General features: G+C 38.1%; 1 protein-coding gene across 23 annotated transcripts in view; it reads right to left on the bottom strand.

Moving 5' to 3' along the window:
• Positions 1–19,562, bottom strand: part of LOC149743948 (uncharacterized) — a 174,651-nt gene that overhangs the window by 99,443 nt on the left and 55,646 nt on the right. For 15 of the 23 annotated variants that reach the window (XR_016391631.1, XR_016391630.1, XM_089905956.1 and 12 more), the window contains one exon: positions 1,051–1,648. The exons of the other annotated variants lie outside the window; for them this stretch is intronic. Coding sequence is in view for 12 of the 15 variants with exons in the window: in XM_089905954.1 (XP_089762080.1) it covers positions 1,051–1,248 (198 nt within the window). In the remaining 3 variants the exon portion in view is untranslated. The remainder of the gene's footprint in view (positions 1–1,050; positions 1,649–19,562) is intronic. 23 annotated transcript variants of the gene reach the window in all.

The raw sequence follows: 19,562 nt of genomic DNA, 5'->3' as shown, positions 1-19,562 counted from the left end.
AGGAAATCAGCCAAGCTCAGTTTGCTTAAGACATTCAGGTAAACCGTTTGCTTTGTCAGAGCACTCTCTCCCAGGAACGACCAAGATATTCTGAATCATTTACTTCTTTCCCATTTGCCATTCTTTTCATGAGGTGGATTCCCCAATCGTAAACACAAAGAAAGTGTTGAATCAGAAGCAGCCAGAAGTGATTGGTGATAACTGGGATTTAATGGCTCAATCTCAAATCTAGTTTCAGTTGTGTTTCACCAGAAAATTTTCAGATTCTTGCTATGAGAGTTTGGCAGAAGACAATAAAAATCATGATTTCCTCACTTTTTTCTGATGTTTTGCTATGGCACTAAATAATATGTTCAGTATTCCCTTGGAAATATATAAAGCACATTACGTGGTGTGTTCATCATTTGCCTCTGACTAAAATGTCCAAATGACTGAGAATTAATGAAAATCATTATGGATAGGAGCAAAGGATGTGTACCAACATGTTCACTAAAGCATTGTCTACAATTGTGAAAATGAAAACATATATTATGAACTGTATAACAATAGGCATGAAGTATTTACTACTACATGGACTACTATGAAACCATTAAAATGATGATGTAGAAACAAAAAAATGTGAAAAACGGGTTTTAAAATAAAACAATAACACACTAATATTAGATTATTTAGTTATTATTCTGGGTCCAACCAGAAGAAAAACAAACAGTAATTTGAGCATGGAAAGTGTAATGAAAAAACTATTAATTATGAAAGAGGATTAGAGTAAGGAAGGAATGGCCAGCGACAAGTAAAGAGAACGCCAAAACACACAGTTAGCAGAAATAAGGAGAGCCGCTAACCCTCCAGTTGAAAAGAAGACCTCCTCCTCCCTGCCCACAGGACTGAGGTCCAGACCCGGTTGAAAAGAGCATGACTGTGGCTCACTGGATGGTAAAGAAGCTGCTGTGGTGTCTCATGGTGGAACTTTCTGGAAATATGCCCTCTGTAAGTTGCTGGAAATCCACATTCTAGGGTTCCAGTAAAACTATGCACGGGGAGATTTCTCACCTGAGGCGCTACTCCAGAACTGCTTGATAGAAGATGCTGATGGAAGCTGTCGTCCACTGCTCTCTCTACGCACTGCTGAAGCCGACTACCGGAGAAGTTGTGAGCCCCGGGAGCAGGGCTGAGGACGCCCTCGGAGCTGCAAGAGTGAGTGGGTGCTGAAGACGCCACCAAGAGCCTTCCCAGCAAGCACCGGGGCATCACGAAGCAACACCTTCCTCAGGTGCCATCAATTAGGAAAGCCTAACATCACACGAGGTGGCCAAAGAAAAACTATTTAAAGGACCCATAGCACTTTTCACAGAGCAAGTAACAAAAGAGTGAATTTCGAGCTGAGAGGCGGTAACCAATGTTACCTCAAGAAAAATTAAATTTAAACGGAGTTTTTTTTTTGTTTTTTGTTTTTTTTGGCGCTACACGGGCCTCTCACTGTTGTGGCCTCTCCCGTTGCGGCGCACAGGCTCTGGACGCGCAGGCTCAGCGGCCATGGCTCACGGGCCCAGCCACTCCGCGGCCTGTGGGATCTTCTCGGACAGGGGCACGAATCCGCGTCCCCTGCATCGGCAGGCAGACTCTCAACCACTGCGCCACCAGGGAAGCCCTAAAAAGGAGTTTTTATCACATAATCAGTGAAATGCAAATTCAAGCAATAAGATGCCATTTTTGACTAAAAAACAAACTGACACAAAGAGTATATAATATTAAAACGTTAACAATGGCTCTCTTTGGGTGGGAAATTACCAGTGAATTTCTCATTTTTCTTGGAGCATTGCCATATTCCCACAATATAAATGTACATAAATTTCCAATGCACAAAAATAAAATACAATTATCAACTCAGCTACCCAAAAAACTTAATATTCACTCAATAACTTTTACTCTGTATTTAATTACAGCATAAAATGTAAGAACAAATGCAATATGGATGCTGCATATTAAAGGGACTCGATCAGTCTTACTCATTTTGTGGAATCAAGGAAAGGACCATTCAAGCGTTTCCATGAGTTTCTCTTCCATTCTACCTAAAACTCCCTCTTGCTGGAGGAATTCTGTCCATCAAATTCTAGTTATCCAAATCAACACATTTAATATATCTTACAGGGGTATCAGTGCTTTGTGTGTGTGTATGGGGAGGGGTGGTGGGTACAGGTGAAATAAGTTTAGGAAATGATCAATGTACCAAAGGTGAACAGGTTTACATATTATTGTTTCTATCTGTACATACCACACAGGTTTGTACAGAGCTGCAATAGTGTTTGGATCTAGCTAGAGCCTGGATATGATTCTGCTTTACCAACCCAACAAGGAACTTCTTCTATGCACATGACTGAATCAAGGTGAATGAACATGTTTGGGGGAAGTTTTAAAGGCCTACACAAAGCACTACAGCTCTGTCAAGTGATGTAATATAATTATAAAAGTTCTTTAAAAAAAATTTACTGTTGCCTTTCAGTCTACCTTCCTGTATTTTACTACACTCTACCTTATTTTAAATGTGATTTAAGGAAATGTTTTGCTCCATACTTTCTTAGTCTATCCCTCCCTTTCTTCCTCTCTGCCTTATAAAAGAATATATAATCGAGCCAAAAAAAACCCCCTCCAGCTTATTTGTAAAAAAAAGCTTCAACTAGCAACCTAAGTGTCCAGCGACGGATGAATGGATAAAGATGTGGCACATATATGCAATGGAATATTACTCAGCCATAAAAAGAAATGAAATTGCGTTATTTGTAGTGAGGTGGATGGACCTAGAGTCTGTCATACAGAGTGAAGTAAGTCAGAAAGAGAAAAACAAATACTGTATGCTAACACATATATATGGAATCTAAAAAAAAAAAAAAAAAGGCTCTGAAGAACCTAGGGGCAGGACAGGAATAAAGACGCAGATATAGAGAATGGACTTGAGGACACGGGGAGGGGGAAGGGTAAGCTGGGACGTAGTGAGAGAGTGGCATGGACCTATATACACTACCAAATGTAAAATAGATAGCTAGTGGGAAGCAGCTGCATAGCACAGGGAGATCAGCTCGGTGCTTTGTGACCACTTAGAGGGGTGGGATAGGGAGGGTGGGAGGGAGGAAGACACAAGAGGGAGGAGATATGGGGATATATGTATGTGTATAGCTGATTCACTTTGTTATAAAGCAGAAACTAACACACCATTGTAAAGCAATTATACTCCAATAAAGATGTTAAAAAAAAATAAAAATAAGCTTTAAAAAAAGCTTCAACTACAAAGGGACATGTTACCGCCTGCTACCATCAATATAATACCTAACAATTTATCACTGACGCTGTAAGAAAGTTAGTGGTGTACCTAAAACCATCTTTTATTTTAAATATCCCTTGTTGTGCTAGTAATGATTTTCCTTTATTATCCCCAAGTCATATATTTAAACCTAAAGAGACAAACCCAATTTCACTTCTCTAAATTAATCTACTGTAACCACATGTACCCTAACTGTAGGAGATGCCTGAGCCATTTTCTACTTAAAATTCTGAAAGACTCGTGCTCACATAATCCCCACTGACACTTTTGCAAATGACCAAAAATTTCATCAAGGCCACTGGATCAGAACAATTGGTGGGTACATCAAGTAAAAAGCAATATAAAGGGTTAACACTAAGAATACCTTGAGGGAAAAGCCTAATTGTGTGCCTCTGTAGGTAAGACATCCATATTTCTTTTAAAATGCTTTTAGGGCAATACTACAGATGCATGTTAATACACCCTGCTTGATTTAAAAAAAAAATTTAATGGTGGAACATATCAAATTCAAATCGCACAAGTTGCAGCACTTGATTTTTCTTAAAAGGTCCATTTTTACTCCTTACTCTTCAATCTTGACATCACTTTTAGAATGCGTCCCCAACACCTGCCCCCTGATCCAGGCAGGCAGTGATATTTCCTTACGTCTATGTTTCTTTTATCACATTGCATCATAATCATTTACTTAATCAACTTTCTGCTTCACTACGAGTTCTGTGAAGCCAGGATCCATGTTTTATTAAGTTTGAATCTCCAGAGTTTCGTGGATTTGCTGTTTCAACAAATATTTATTAAATGTCTACTCTTTCCCAGATGTGTGTGCTGGGTATAAATAAGGTGGCTTGTCAAAAAGAGAGATGCGGTTCTTGGGCTCATGGAATTTAGAGTTCAGTGAGGGAAACAGTAAATTAACAAGAAAACATTCTAACAAATAATTACAAATTCATATAAGTTCTATAGTATAAAAGAGAAAGACGTTGCGACACATGTTAACCTGGGGGAATTTCTCGGGATAAACAGGACAAGGCCACCTTGGAGGCCACTTGGAAGCCACTTGGAAACCACTTGGAAGTATGTGAGGCTCAACATAAGGGAACAGAGTGTGTGAAGTTTCTGAGTCCAGGAGAACTCAGCAGGAATAAATGGAGGGGTGAAGAAATAAATGATTTGGAAATGAACACTGTGGCAACATGATGGAAAGTTGAAACATTACCTGTGTCTCTAAGAAGCTTATAAACAGCAACGAAATTGAGCCCGAGAATCCCCATCCTTTCCGTCCTGCAAGTCACTCAACCTATTTCTATTCTTTTTTCTTTTAACCAAGGCAGAATCAATCACGGCATTCTTCCCCCCTAAGGCTGGACAGAGCTTAAATTTTTTTCTTAATTCAGTGTTTCTGCCAACCATTACCACTCATTCAAAATGGGCACTCAAGATGATACCCTTTTGCCCTTCCTGATGTAAGCGGTTAATACCATTTTTACCTAATTAATAAACATTTGATATTGGCTTGAGGGGGACAAGAGGTAGCAAACTGAGCTAATATATATAAAGCAGTGAAGGTTGTACATGGATAAGCAGCCTGGCTCATTACAGGTGCTGAATTGATAGGAGTGATTATAATGATGCTGGGAAAATATGGGGCATCCAGTAATTGATGGGAGCTAGCATTTGAGGCTACTCCTGAGGGTGAGAGAAATTACCAAGTGGGAAGCACTGAGTCACTGAAGTCACTCTTTCATAACGTCATCGTTTTTAGCTAACATAACGTCATGTTAGCTTGGGACAGCCAAGCTAATATTTTCTCAAAAATACAGAGAAAAGAATATCTTTACACTCAAGCAAAAAAAAAAAAAAAAAAAAAGATCATCATCAGAAAGGATATATGCAGTTGGAAACTAGCATCTTGACCTAGTCCTACTACATTTAGAAATGAAACCTCATCAGCTTTACTGACTTCACCACAAGTAGTCCGTGTACCAGAACTTCAGCAAGCCAGAGTTAGCCAGTCTAAAACATTCAGTTTTCCCCCATCTGCACTGAGTGAACCATGCATCTTAGGTATAAAATGATAGCATTTATAATTTAGTAAGAGCTAAACCCAGAAGTACTCTAACATATTATTAAGGTTGAAAATTTCTTAGAAACCAAAGAAATACAGAGGTTTAGTTCTTATGATGATATTAATTGGAAATACGTTGCATCTACTACATGTTGAGAATCTCCTTGGATATGAATTGATGCACTGAGACCTAGCCATAAGATATAGCTACCCAATCCACTGCCTACTTATAAGTTCTTCTGAATAAGATTTTATTATATGTTGTTGCACTTTAGAACTGCCTATGTTGGGCAGAGTAGTTTTCCTGAGTTATAGTAATAGATACCACTTTGAGTGTCTGTTTTATGTCAGTGCCCTGCTAGGCCTTTTATATATATTATTTATAATGCATATAATAACCCAGTAAAGACTGACCTGATTTCTACCTCACAGACAAGGCAACTGCAGTTCAGAGAATTTAAGGAACTTGTTCAATTTACGTAACTAAATCAATGATAGGGATGGGACTTGCAGTTCTGTCTCACTCCAGAGCTCATGTCATTTTCACTACCCTTTCTTTGCACGTTAGCTCTGTCTCATTCCACAGCCACACACAGATTAGGGAAAATTAGAGGACCACCCCAGACACCACACTTGTAAGGGCCTGCCTTTAGGAAGGGGGAAAGCGGGCTAGCTTGTGGGGGAGAGAGTTGTTCCCATCTGATGCTAGGGCTTGTATAGCCTCCATCAGCCCCGGAATCTCTCTGACAGCACCTGAGCAATGTATGTGATCAGCACTTTCCACCTTCCTTATGGTTACATATGCTGATTAATTTTTCCTGGTATAGATGCTCATTTTAACAAGTCACTCGTTGTAAACAGGGCCAGGTGTAGGGCCCATTTCCTGCTCCACCCACTTTATTGAAGCCAAATACTCCATCTATATCCTTCCCGAGTTGTATCTCACAGTTATAGACAATAGGTACTGTGAGTCTTAAGCATGAATAGATTGACATAAAAGCATTCTCTCTTCACTAAAAGGAAAAAAAAAAAAGTACACTTACTGGGTGATAATATGGCAGGAAGTCTGCTATATATCTTTATAAACAGGGTACCGAGGTATAATTAGTCCACTTCAGCTCACAGATGCTTTCACTCTTTTCCTGATTTTCGTTTTGTTTTGTGCGGCTCACGACAGACCAATCCATTTTTGCAGAGATCAGGCCCTGCAGCTCAGGGCCGACTCTCATAGATACTCTGAATCAAGTACAGAGATGAGCAGCTGGGAAGATGGGGGAGGCGGTCAGGGAGGCAGGGAGACCTGAACAGATGAGTAACGGGGACCAGGAAGGAGGACAGAGGCTCCATACATGATTAAACATGAATATGGGTCCTCTTGCCAACCAGATGCATCATCTTTATGCAACTGGAATGACCCCTTTTCCCACACCTCCCTACGCTACACAGAATGCTTTGGCTGATTTTTATTGACAGCTCAGCATGTGCTATAACAACGGTAGCACACCGAGTAGAACAGGTTGACAGTGTGGCAGATACCGCCATCCCTTTCCAATGTTTGTAGGCTTTCTGAGCAGGCCGTGGGCGTCCTGTGCACCTCACTCCTCTTCTAGCAGAGGCCAAGCGATGCAGACATTAACTATGCACCTAAATGAGACTCCTAATGAGACAGAGCAGGACCCTATGATCCTTTCCCCTAACCATGTCCTCTGCCTGCTTTTTGTCTGTGGAAAAACTTTAGCCCAAAATTAAGTTTAATCAGAGAAGTGAGAAAATGCAGAAGCAAAAAATAAAAGCAGTCAAACAGGACAAAACAATAATAATTTATCAGTAAGCAAAGTTAAGGACCTTTAGTTCCTCCTCAATGGCTATAGATAATATTCTGAGCCATATCCTGTGAGCTGTGTGAAACCCCACTAGGTGAAGAAGTTAAGTACATGATGACCAGACTGTAGGCATGACATAAGCTGCCACAATTCACAATTCTGAGAACTGGCCTCAAAGAAATGAGAACAAACCGACCCTGGGACTGAAGACTAACTGTACTTAAAACAATCAAGATGACACTGGTCAGACCACCGATGACCAATTTCAAGATGACGGTCAGAGCTGACTGTGCTGTTTCTGCGTGTAGCCCCCCTCCCTCCGTCTATAAAAGCTCTTGCCCCCTCATTGGGTGGGTGCGGGGAGTTGGCCTTCGGACAGGCGTCCTCCCTCCCACACCCCCTGGTCGCCGGCACCCAAAACAAAGTAAACTTTCCTTTCCACCAACCTTGCCTCTTTACTTGCTTTTGAGCGGCGAGCAGCTAGACCCCACCTCCGGTTACACTAACAGGAAAGGCAGAGAGAAAAAATCATTTAAAAACATGACGTAGAGAACACAGATGTAGAGAACAAATGTATGGACACCAAGGGGGGAAAGTGGCGAGGGGAGGGTGGTGGTGGGATGAATTGGGAGATTCGGATTGACGTATATACACTAATATGTATAAAATGGATAACTAATGAGAACCTGCTGTATAAAATAATAAAATTAAATTAAAAAATAAAAAAACCCATAAGTGGCATTTTATGCACCAGTTCAAATAAGGGGGAACCTAATCATTGTGAATGATAAACAAGTTTGTGAAAAACCCACTGCTTATTAGAACAGCACGCTCCACGTAAAAAGAAATTTTCTAATGGTAAATATAGCAGAAGGCTACAATTACCTTTCAATGATTGCAGTCCACAGAAAAGCCATTTAGTGATAAATTGCAGAGCAAGAGGAGATTATCACCTGTTTAAGCTTCCACTGATTCTATCAAGTTGTTTGCCTGGCAGTATCTAGGCTATGATGGAAAAGCTGAGAAAAACTCATTCTTCCCCTATCTAAATATTATTAATTGCAAGCATTCATTTTGAAAGATTCGTGGCTCTTTGGGAGAAAAGGATCTGCTTGACAACTACTAATTATACTTAATAATAAATAAACTTATCATTTACATAATTATTTTCATATTTAAATCCTTTCACAGATTTTGTTTCCTCATATGGAATATCAGTGCAACTTGACTGCATATAATGTTATGAAATTTCTGTGAAACCAGCCCCAAGTAGTAAGCTTTCGTAAGAAAATTGGGGCCTTAATCTTATCTATATTAACAAGTGTTAACAAATCATTAGAATTTCCTTTTTCAGCACCTGAAGAGGCGGGCAGTATTGAACAACTATCTGAGGAACACTGAACTGACTTTTTGGCAAAACACCCAGTTAACGCCAAAACTGTGCAAAAATATTTAGAAGAGGCAGACACATGAGGCAACAAGATCAATGAGAGACGTATTAAATTAAAAGAAATGCCTCCCTCTCTCTATCTGTCTATCAACAGGGTGAAAACAAAAGAGCAAAACAAATGAAATCAATATACTTAATATAGTTGTGAATGTAAAGGTCTGAATATAGATTTTTAAAAAATTGCACGAGTTGGATATTTGACCTAGTGAGTACACATGTAGAAATTTATTCTAAGGATTTCACAGAAATCTAGGTACCATGGCATTAATTGGAATATTATTTGTAAAAAAGAAAAACTTGGAAATAATTTGTTTCCAACAATAGGGCATTGTTTAAATAAGTGATATCATATGTTGAAATATTAAATAATTTTTAAATTTTCTAAATGAGGAATATTAGATCATGTGGGAAATTGTCATGATAACATCAGGTGAAAAGGTGAAAATAAAAATTATATAAACAGTATATCTTATCCTTATTAAATAATGTATGTATAAAATACATGTAAATATATTTTTATATAAATATATATGCATATATAAGTGGGAAAATGCAAAAATGGAAAAGATAATATTTATATCAGAGTTCTGCAAGTGTATTTATATTTTTCCTTTACATTTTTCTGTATTTTATAATTTTTCTACCATAAAATATTAATTTAATTACTATGTATTTTTGAACAACTCTATTTTTTAAAATTGTTTTTACATATAGAGTGGTCACGTGTTTGCTTAACAGAGTGCAAGTGAAAATTAAAGGCTGTTTTTGTGGTTCTCATGATGTTTAAAAGACTAAAACAAGTTCTGAGACCTCGAAGTCTACTTTGGCCACACAATTCCACATCTAGTCTGGGAGCTCATCATAAGACTATCAAGCAACTGGGTGAAAAAGATATTTGCTGCAACACTATTTATAATAGGAGAAACAAGGAACCAACATTAAGGTCTACCGAAAGGGGATTTATGAAATGAATGGTGGTACAACCACTGCCTAGAGCTACAGCTATTAAAATGATCATGTTCCGGCAACACAAATTCACCCAGGAGGGGCTGTTCTTGCAGGCTGTTTGCATCAAATAGGAAACGCTGACGATGAAGCTCTCGTTGGAGAACACCTCCCAGGGCATCAGATGTACCTGCGCTTCAACTTCCCCCACATCCAGGTAAGGCTGCACACCAAGTATCACCAGACTGTCCACTTTTCAGGAGAAGCTGCAACACGCCTAGGCTTTTCAGATGTTGTGCAGGCCCGGGGGTGGGACTGGGGGGTGGGAAATAAAATGTCTACGGGCTGAATTTAACTAGTCAGCCAAGAGTTTGCAAACTTTGATGCAGAATTAAATTTATAACTATGTAATAATGTCCAATGCTTACATTAAATTTTAAAACGGGTTTAAAACATTATGTTTTTATTTAGGTTAAACTATGTGTATATATTAGTATGTTTGTGTGATGTTCACACAAATGAACATACACACAATATAGGGAGATAAAAAGCAGACATGAATGGATCTGAAAGTACTTTTCTTTGGGTAATGGGTTATTTTGAATGACTTCAGGGGTTTTTTTCCATACTACTCTATATCTATATTCTATTATATAAAATATTGTATATTTATACTATTCTGTATTTTTATTTTTGAAACAAACACATGCAGATTTTATAAGAATTAGATAATTATACTTAATAGAAATATAGATTTCCTTTTTTGCATATGTTGTCTCATTCTGTCTCAAAAGGACCATGTCAGAAGCACTAGATCCAGTTCTGAGCATTGCCTTTTTGGGAGTATTTTAGAAAACAAAAGCAAGTACAAACATCAATAAACAAGATGGGGAAGGGCCTAGACATACTTTCACAGGATTTTTAGGAAAAAACATTAGATGTTTTCCTGAAGAAAAGTAGACTTCAGTTGTGTGATAATGGACTACAAAGATGTGAAGTGCAAACATGGGTATTTGAAACTCAAATATTTTTCTCTGTAGTTCCATCAGGTCAAGCTAAGACCAATGGGTGACATGCTTCAGGAAGGCAACTATAAGGAAGTACTTTGTAGAAATTATAGCTGTTCGTATGCTGGATGACTTAACTCACCAAGTAGAGCATTCAAGATACGAGGAGTGCTCAAACAGAGGCCAGATTACCAGTACTTTTATAGCATGAATTCTTACATTGGATGAGGTGATAAAACAGATGACGTCAACTTCTAAAATCGAGGTATTTCCCTTTGAGTCCTAACACTATGATAATATAATCTCAGTTATGGTATAAAGCAGGTAACTGATTTGAGAAGGGTACTGAGTTTGAGGACATATTGACTGATTCATTCCACAAATACTTTACTAAGGGACTATGCTAAGGGCCTGGGATCCCATGAAACAAAATGCCAGCAGAAGTGAATCTCTTTAATGAAGCAAAGTATGTGGAAGACAAATCATTAAATGCTTACTTACAGTAAAGCATGCAATGTATCCTGAAATAGGATATATAAATGACTATATGTCCAGGGCTTGCCCCAAGAGCAAGTCTTCTCTAAATGGATTCTTTTCTTTTCCCTTTCTTTACTTTGTCTTCCCCACTTATACCTCTACTCTCTGCTTCAGTGAAAGATATTTCTCCTTTCCACTTCTAGCTGAAAAAAAAACAAGTCTCAGGTGTCAATTTACTATGTAACTGTGGGTCCCTCTCTGTATTACAAAACAAGACTCAGGGGACAGTGAGTCCTGATATCATGACCTCCAAAAGGGATCTCTGAACATTTCAATCGTTTTAGAGTCTTTTCTACATCTTTTCCAATGATTCAGGTATGGAGGTTTCTGTATCTTGGGCCTAGAATTCCTTCTACTGAGTGGCGAGTCGATGTGGTTTTACTGCTTATATCCTATAAGTTCTTTTAATTAGTGTCTTATAGCCTCCCAAAGTGTTTATATATATATGACTGGCCACCATTTAAAATGAAAAAAATAATTTACATTGCTACTTATCCTCATTGAGTTGCCCATTTAAGAAGCAGAACTGCACTGTCAGGGCATCCACTTTTGTAATACCTTAGCCGTAGTATTTTAACATATATAGTAGTTCTCAATATTTACAGTGTATTGGAAGCACCATATTAGTCAGGGTACTCCAGAGAAACAGAACCAATAGGAGATATATAATAAATATAATGTAATATATGTAATTGCTTTAACATATGTAATTGATATTAAACATATTAAATATATTGTATATTAAATATAAGCTGGAAACTAGGAAATCCAGGGGTGTAGTTTTCAGAACTGACGTAAGCCACAGTCAGAGGGCAGGGGATCAGATCAAACACTCAGGCAGAGAGAGCAAATTCTCCTTTCCTCTGACTTTTTATTCTTTTGGCGCCCTCAAGAGATTGGATGAGGTCCACCTACACTGGAGAGGGAAATCTGCTTTACTCCATCTACCAATTCAAATGCTAATCTCATCTGGGAACACCCTCACAGACCCACCCAGAAATAATGTTTAGCAAAATACCTGTGTATCTCAGGATATAGTTGAGAGTTGATACTTAAAATTAACCATTACATTCTGCAAACCTTAAAATATACCAATGCCTCAGTCCAACCCCCAGAAATTCATATTTAATTGGTATAAATTACGGGCTGGGCTTTAAGATTATCAAAAGCTCCCCAGGAGATTTCAATGAATCACCAAAAGTTAAGAACCATTAACATCATAGAACATTTCTTTCTTGATGAGAACTCAAAATGCTTCTCACTTTTAGCGTTGATGCCCTGGGAGAGATATTATCTACCTCTGTAAGGTGCCTTCAGAGTATCCCACTGTACCCCATGTAGTCAGGATTTTCAAACAGGCCACTGCAAACATGTGCCTCCAAGTCTGGTCAAAGTCAATCCAAATTTTTTTCCCCAATATGGTAGGAGATGGGTAGAATTTCTTTTATGATCACCACGTTGTATGGTAGGCATAATTATTCCCATGTAGAGGGTGAACTGAGATTCAGAGAAAAATAGGGGTGCATATTGCCACAAAGCTAGCAAATGTAAAAAATTAGGAAAAGGTCAAGTTTTCTGATCTGAGTTAAATAAGTAGTAGGTATCATTATTTTATTTATTCCACAGATACTACTGTCAGGGGTGAGTAGAAAAAAAGCAAATGAATAAAAATGTAGTCAGCCTATGAACGGGAAGATTAGCTAGCATCCTTCACACAAAAGACCTGATATGTATTCGGCCACTAGAGAGGTTTAGTCAGCTGTATTTACAGTCCCATAAATGGAAAGAAGAATCATGACAAAAGGAAATTCTATGAATCCAGGAAAAAACACATCAAATTAAATAAATAATTCACGGGCAGAGCAAAGATTACAGAGTTGGCTCTGATAACAAAGTATCTAAAATAAGTGGTGATGTGTTTCTCCAACCACACAGGCTGCCAGTCCAGGTGCAAAGGAAAATAAATAAAACTATTATAGATCTAGTAAGAGTTAAACAGACAATAAAAACCAACAATGGAGATGAATTTTAAGTTGGTGATTCTTTGAACAATCTTCAAAAGATTTCATTTGCTCTGTTAATGCAATGTCAAGTCCATTTTAGAAATAAAAGAACATTTTTCTGCTTGCTAGAGTTTAGACATAAATCCTCAAACTGTATTAAATCAAGATGCTTCTAGAATCATAGCGCTAAAGATCATCAAGGATTATTAAAGAACTATAGTCACTCCCTCATTTTACAGGGGAGAAAACCAAGGTGGTACATGACTGTGTGATGGGCTTAAAGTCCACATGATTCCCATCAGTGGCCAAAACAAGATTAGAATGCAGGTGCTCCCATTTCCTCTTCACTTAATTATTCATCATTCTTTAGGCATTTTGAGCACAACTAGTGCACTGCTGTTTGAAACCTGACCTTTCCAGTGGCAGTCAAAATGCCATACTTTAATAGTGCTTCCATTGTCTTTGACCAGAATATTAAATAACTGGCAATCATGTTCTGAGCTTCTTTCCAGATGAATTATATGTTAAGCTCTATTTCAATATTGATTTGTAATATACTTTAAAGCATGTTGATCTTCCTCTGGTCTCTTCTTACAGTTCTGAGCTACATGAATGCTAGAGTTCCTAAAATTTGTGATTTTCTGAATGGCCATCTCTACTATGTCCACCAACCCAACAATAGTCACTGCTTGTTGCTAGACAGAAAAAAAAAGTTAATACATTTACAAGTGAAATCCTGTGTTCGTTGTTTTAAATGAAAAACAGAAACCTATTTGATTTAGAATCTAAACCCTAGAAGCATACACAGGGCTTAAAGAAATGTATGATTCTTCTATGGAATATTGGAGAATTCTTGTTTAATCAATGGAAGCACATCGTTAGTTTACTCAGGTCCCTAAAAAGGTGGAGGACCTCGCTTAAAAGAAACAAGTGACTATCTTAGTTAATGTAAATAGAAATGCATTTCCAGCTTATTTATGGTTGTTCATTTCTATACCATACAGTGGTCTGTTTCTCAGGACATCAGTATAAAAGGCAAATTGATAGGTGAGAAGGATAAGTGGTATAATAAAAAAGTTAAAAGCATGGGCTACATGACATGGACAAGTTACTCAGCCTTTCTAATCTTCCATATGCACATCTATAAAACAGGGAATAAAACATATTACAAAGAGATATGCTTCTCCTCCCACCATGCTTTGGCCTTCACATGTTTGGGAGGCATAGGAGATCCAGTGCCTTTCCCCTCCATCCTCTTCTTGGAAGAGGAACTGTTAATGTTATTGGTCAGTAACCAGAACATCTATGGAGCAATGGGTAGAATTATTACATTTGAAAGTGACAAACGTGTCACATGGTTCTGTCCCAGTAGCTCAGCTTATGATTCACAGAATAAGGCATGTTAGCTTAAGCTTGTCCCATGACCTAGTCATCTGTGATTTGGGGGCAAGAGAAAGAGAGAAGGAAAGCCTCAATTAGAATTCCAAAATGAAGTAACAGCGGCTAGCTCACTAGTAATAAATAATACTTTGGTCTTTTCTGATTATCGTTTCTTGTGTATGGATCCCTTGGCAGGAAACTTAACCACCCACTTCAGAGGTCTGTTATGAAGTCCGATATGGTATAAAAAGGGCACAGTGCAGTGCCTCACATGCAATAAGCTGTCAAAGAATATTATCTAGATGACCTTGGATTTGCACTTAAATGTTTGTTATTAAGTCAGTTTGCATGGGACTAGTATCCAGAGCCTCAGGATAAAGTAGATTCATGTGAGTTAATAAATGAAAAGCTCTCTGAAATTCTAGATGGCAGGTCATGCTAACTCAGGTAAGTGGAAGCTGGTGGCTGGGCGTTCCCTCAGGACACGTGTTTTGATGGAATGAGGACTCAGGGTGTAGAAACCAGCTTGGCAGTGGATGGTAAACCATTGCCCAGCACATGCTGCCTCCTGCTAAGCAGAAGGCTCTCATGCAAATTGCTTTCTGAATCATTCATTAGCTGTCGGCAACCCTCATCTCTCCTCCTGCAGCTGTTCTTTCTGATTTTGCCTGCAAACTTTTCATACTGGGCAGGCTCCCAAGCCAAACAAGTTGCCCCTCTGCAGGCTTTGTTCCTGGGGGCGAGAAGTGAACCTCACAGATAAGTCAAAGTAAGGATGCACCATGGACTAATACACACTGAAGGAACAGACTCCTGTAAGCTAAGGTGATGAATGCCTTTGAAAGTAATTTTCATGCGGCTTCCTATGAGAACGTCAGCCAGGCTCCAGAAGTTATATGCTGCAATTTAAAAATTATCTGCCTCTGTAGACTTCTAAAGCTTCTATCAGCTAAGAAGTATCTCTTTTAAAAAAGAAAATATTTCTATACAATTTTAAAGACTACTTTCCATTTATTACAAAATATTGGCTATATTCCCCGTTGTATAATACATCCTGGAGCCTACTTTACACCAAATAGTATGTACTTCCCACTTCCCAATTCCAACTCTTAAATTGCCTTTCCCCCCTCCCCCACTGGCAATTACTAGTTTGTTCTCTATATCTGTGAGTCTGCTTCTTTTGTTATATTCACAAGTTTGTTTTATTTCTTAGATTCCACATATAAGCGATATCATACAGTATTTGTCTTTCTCTGTCTGACTTGTTTCTCTTAGAATAATGCCCTCCAAGTCCATCCATGTTGCTGCAAATGGCAAAATTAATTTCATTCTTTTTTATGGCTGAGTAGTATTTATATATATATGTATGCAAATATATAAGTTTTAATTATATATATATTATATATATATATAATATATATATAATATGTATATAAAAAATCTTCTTTATCCATTGATCTGTTGATGGACACTCAGGTTGTTTCCACGTCTTGGCTATCGTAAATAACGCCTCTATGATGCTGCGAACATTGGGGTGCATGTATCTTTTTGAATTATAGTTTTGTCTGGATATATGCCCAGGAGTGGGATTGCTGGATCATATGGTAATTCTAGTTTTAGCTTTTGAGGGACCTCCGTACTGTTTTCCACAGTGGCTGTACCAATTTATTACATTCCCACCAGAGGAATGTGTGGGAAATCTCTGTACCTTGTGCTCAATTTTACTGTGAACCTAAAACTTAATTAATTAATTCCCAGCAGCATTAGCAAATAAGACCATGCATTTTTTTAAAATCTTTTTTTAAGGCATAGTAAATATTTGCTGAATAAAATGAGAAACTCTATCTCGATTGGGTGGATTAAATCAGCAGAAACTAAGCTTCACCTGTGATTTTAGCAGCTGAACTGGTTGAGAAATTCAAAGCAGAACAGGCACAAGTCCTCTCTGAACAAGGTAAGGTACAAGAAAAGGAAGGATGGATGTTGTAGGCAAATCATAACACTCTATCATGGCTAAATATAATATCAGGAATTAAATAGCTTTAAATCATATAAAAATTTCCTTTACTCGTATGCCCCCTCCCACATAAAGTGGAAGGTGAGCACAAATGTAAATCAAGCAGGCAGAGGCTCCCACTATCTTATATATGAAATCAAAATTCTAAAGTGTTTTCTTCAGAATCCCTTTTGCCTGGGTGCAGAAGAAAAAGTAGCTGATCAGTGCACCCAAAGGTAAAATGAAAAATAGTAAAAGAAAGTTTTTCTACATTTTTGAATTTAAAATCTGAAATACACTTCTTTAATACTCTTCTTATTTATACCCATGTACCTTAAAAACCAAAATTAAAATTAAATTGTATTAGAGCAGAGGAGCAAAAATTTCCAGCCAATCCAAAGGTTAAGTGGTGCCTGATACACTGTTTGAATAAAGTTACGAATCCATATCCAGACTCAGCTAGAAAATTAAAGCGTGCTGTGATCACTTGGTACGAAGAGGGGTCATGGCAATTGATTTTATTTATACACACTTTCATACATAATAATTTATCAAATTTGTCCTATGCCACTTTCCATGCTTTTTTAATCCTCATTTAATCTCTACCAAATGAATACTGTGAAACACGTTTAATCATTATTCCCATTTCCAAGATGTGGAAACTGAGGCAGGAAGTATGGTACATCAAAATTCAGAAATTTTGTCACTCCAAATATCTCCAGGTCTAGCTCTTTAACCCGTATAATAGTCTTTTTCTCTTTTCCTTGCCGTGTGAACCTTTCATCTTCTCCCACTGTCAAATTCAAGTGTTAACTCTAACCTCTCTTGACCTCCGCTATCCACTGGAGGATGCCTTCTGGCTTCCTAGAAAAGCTTCACCATTCTTAGCAGAGTACTTGAGATCTAGCAGGTGCTTTGTTAAGTGAATGAGTTAATAAACATATAAGAGAGCATTCAAATTGCCATTTAAGGGATGGAGAAACAGGCTCTGAAAGATTAAGTAACTTCCTTCATGTTAGGGGTCAAGCTGGAATTCAGATTCTGAAGCCCAAGTGATCATCCTCAGAATAATCTAAGTTATCTTCATTGGGATAGAATATGCTCAGTCTATATCCCTCATTAGACTCTAAGGAACAAGAAGGCAGTACTAGGTACCTAATGCACTTCATTTTGGGTAAATTTTTCATTTATGCAAAAATACGTGTGTAAAGATAGACTAAAGCCTTAAGCTTTCCCTGCTGGATTCCCTGCTCAACTGTGAGTACTCCTGTGATGAAAACTCGCCTAACGCACTGAATGACCTTGACCAAGCAGCTTTCCTTTACAGCCTCCATTTTCTTTTCTGTAAAATACTGTTGACAGGACATGTTCCACCTGCCTCATAGAAATGCGTTTATAAAGCACTTTGGAAAGCATGAAGCTTTCTTTCTTTCTTTTTTTTTTCCGGTACGTGGGCCTCTCACTGTTGTGGCCTCTCCTGTTGCGGAGCACAGGCTCCGGATGCGCAGGCTCAGCAGCCATGGCTCACGGGCCCAGCCGCTCCACGGCATGTGGGATCTTCCCGGACCGGGGCACGACCCTGTGTCCCCTGCATCGGCAGGCGGACTCTCAACCACTGCACCACCAGGAAAGCCCAAGCATGAAGCTTTCTTCAAAAGCAAGCAAGTATTTTAAATGTCATTATTATAGGACTCCTTAAAAGGAGCCTTTTTATGGTGTAAAGAAACCTTAGCTTATCAATTGTGCAACTCAACCACAGAAAATTTAAGGCAGAACATGCATGACACAATAATAATTCCAAATAAATCCTTCTAATAGTTAAGTAAAGAGAAGTCAAAATTCTTCTCTGGACTATTTTGATTTCATACAAAGGGCATCCCTTTAGAAGTTATGGAAGTTCAGATACAGAACCTCAAACTCTAGATTGCAATGCGACATTTGTTTCTGAACTTCTGCTGCCAGTCTTGCTAACAGTTCACTTGCAATGTAATATATTACTGCATTTCATTTCTAGGCAAGAACATTATTTACTCACAGGAGAAATACTTTCCTGAGGAAAGACTGTCTTTGGAAACTTTCAAGGACATTTGAGAAATGCTTCAGCCCAAGCCACAAAATTATGAGCATGCTTTTGTGCCTCTCTGTTCCCAGGGCACCATTTTTAAAAATCTTTCATTTAAGTTTATTGCAAGCATCCATCTTCCCTTTCCAGAAAAAATAGCAATTAACACTTCATTGATTTCCAGTTTTCCTAGGTGTCATTTCATAATGCCTATATTGTAAGCAGTTCACATCATCATTTTCATCGCTTTCAACATTTTCCATGTTGTCTCCCTACCTGAATTGTGACTTTTGTATGGAAAGTTTTATTTATCACTTGCATCTTACTTTGAATAAATCTGAAATCAACATTCAGTATTATTTAATTATTTTCATTTTCTTCAGTATGTTTCTAGCTTAGCAAACTATGGGTAAAAATGCCATGTAACAACAATATGTAATATTTACATAGAGCCCATGTAGTGAACATAGTCCTAAACTCTTACCAGATCCTCACCAGACCCTATAAAGTAGGTACTATTAACCTTGTCATTTGATAGATGAGAAAACTGATGCATAAACTGGTTAAGTAACCTGTCTGAGGTCAGATAGCTAGTGATTACTTTCCCCATCACCACCACTGTTTAGTTAATGCGTCCTTCCCATCTCAGTTCAAATGGCACTGACACAAAAAAGCCTTTCTTTGACCTCCTGAAAATACTGGGTCTCGTTGCTTTTACAGCATCATATGTTTATTATTCATTTCACATATTTGTGTGATTATCTAATTATATCTGAACGTATTTTTCCTAAGGGTAACTCTAGTCCAGCTGTGCTTTCCAAATTATGAAATCCGGGACTACGTGGGCTATGTCTGTTTTGCTTATTACTGTAGTTTCAGTATTTGGTGCATGGTAAGTATTCAGGAAATGTGCTGGATGGATGAATACAGGACTTTGTAAGAACAAATAAATAAATGACTGGATCAATAAATTTGGTCGAT

Source organism: Delphinapterus leucas, unplaced genomic scaffold (assembly GCF_059928025.1).
Source record: "Delphinapterus leucas isolate spDelLeu-1000000601 "Yukka" unplaced genomic scaffold, BTC_Dleu_Yukka2 spDelLeu_asBTCV2_sq40, whole genome shotgun sequence".
Lineage (NCBI taxonomy): Eukaryota > Metazoa > Chordata > Mammalia > Artiodactyla > Monodontidae > Delphinapterus > Delphinapterus leucas.
Note: the sequence above shows the minus strand (reverse complement) of the source record. Positions and strands in the feature narration are given on the sequence as shown.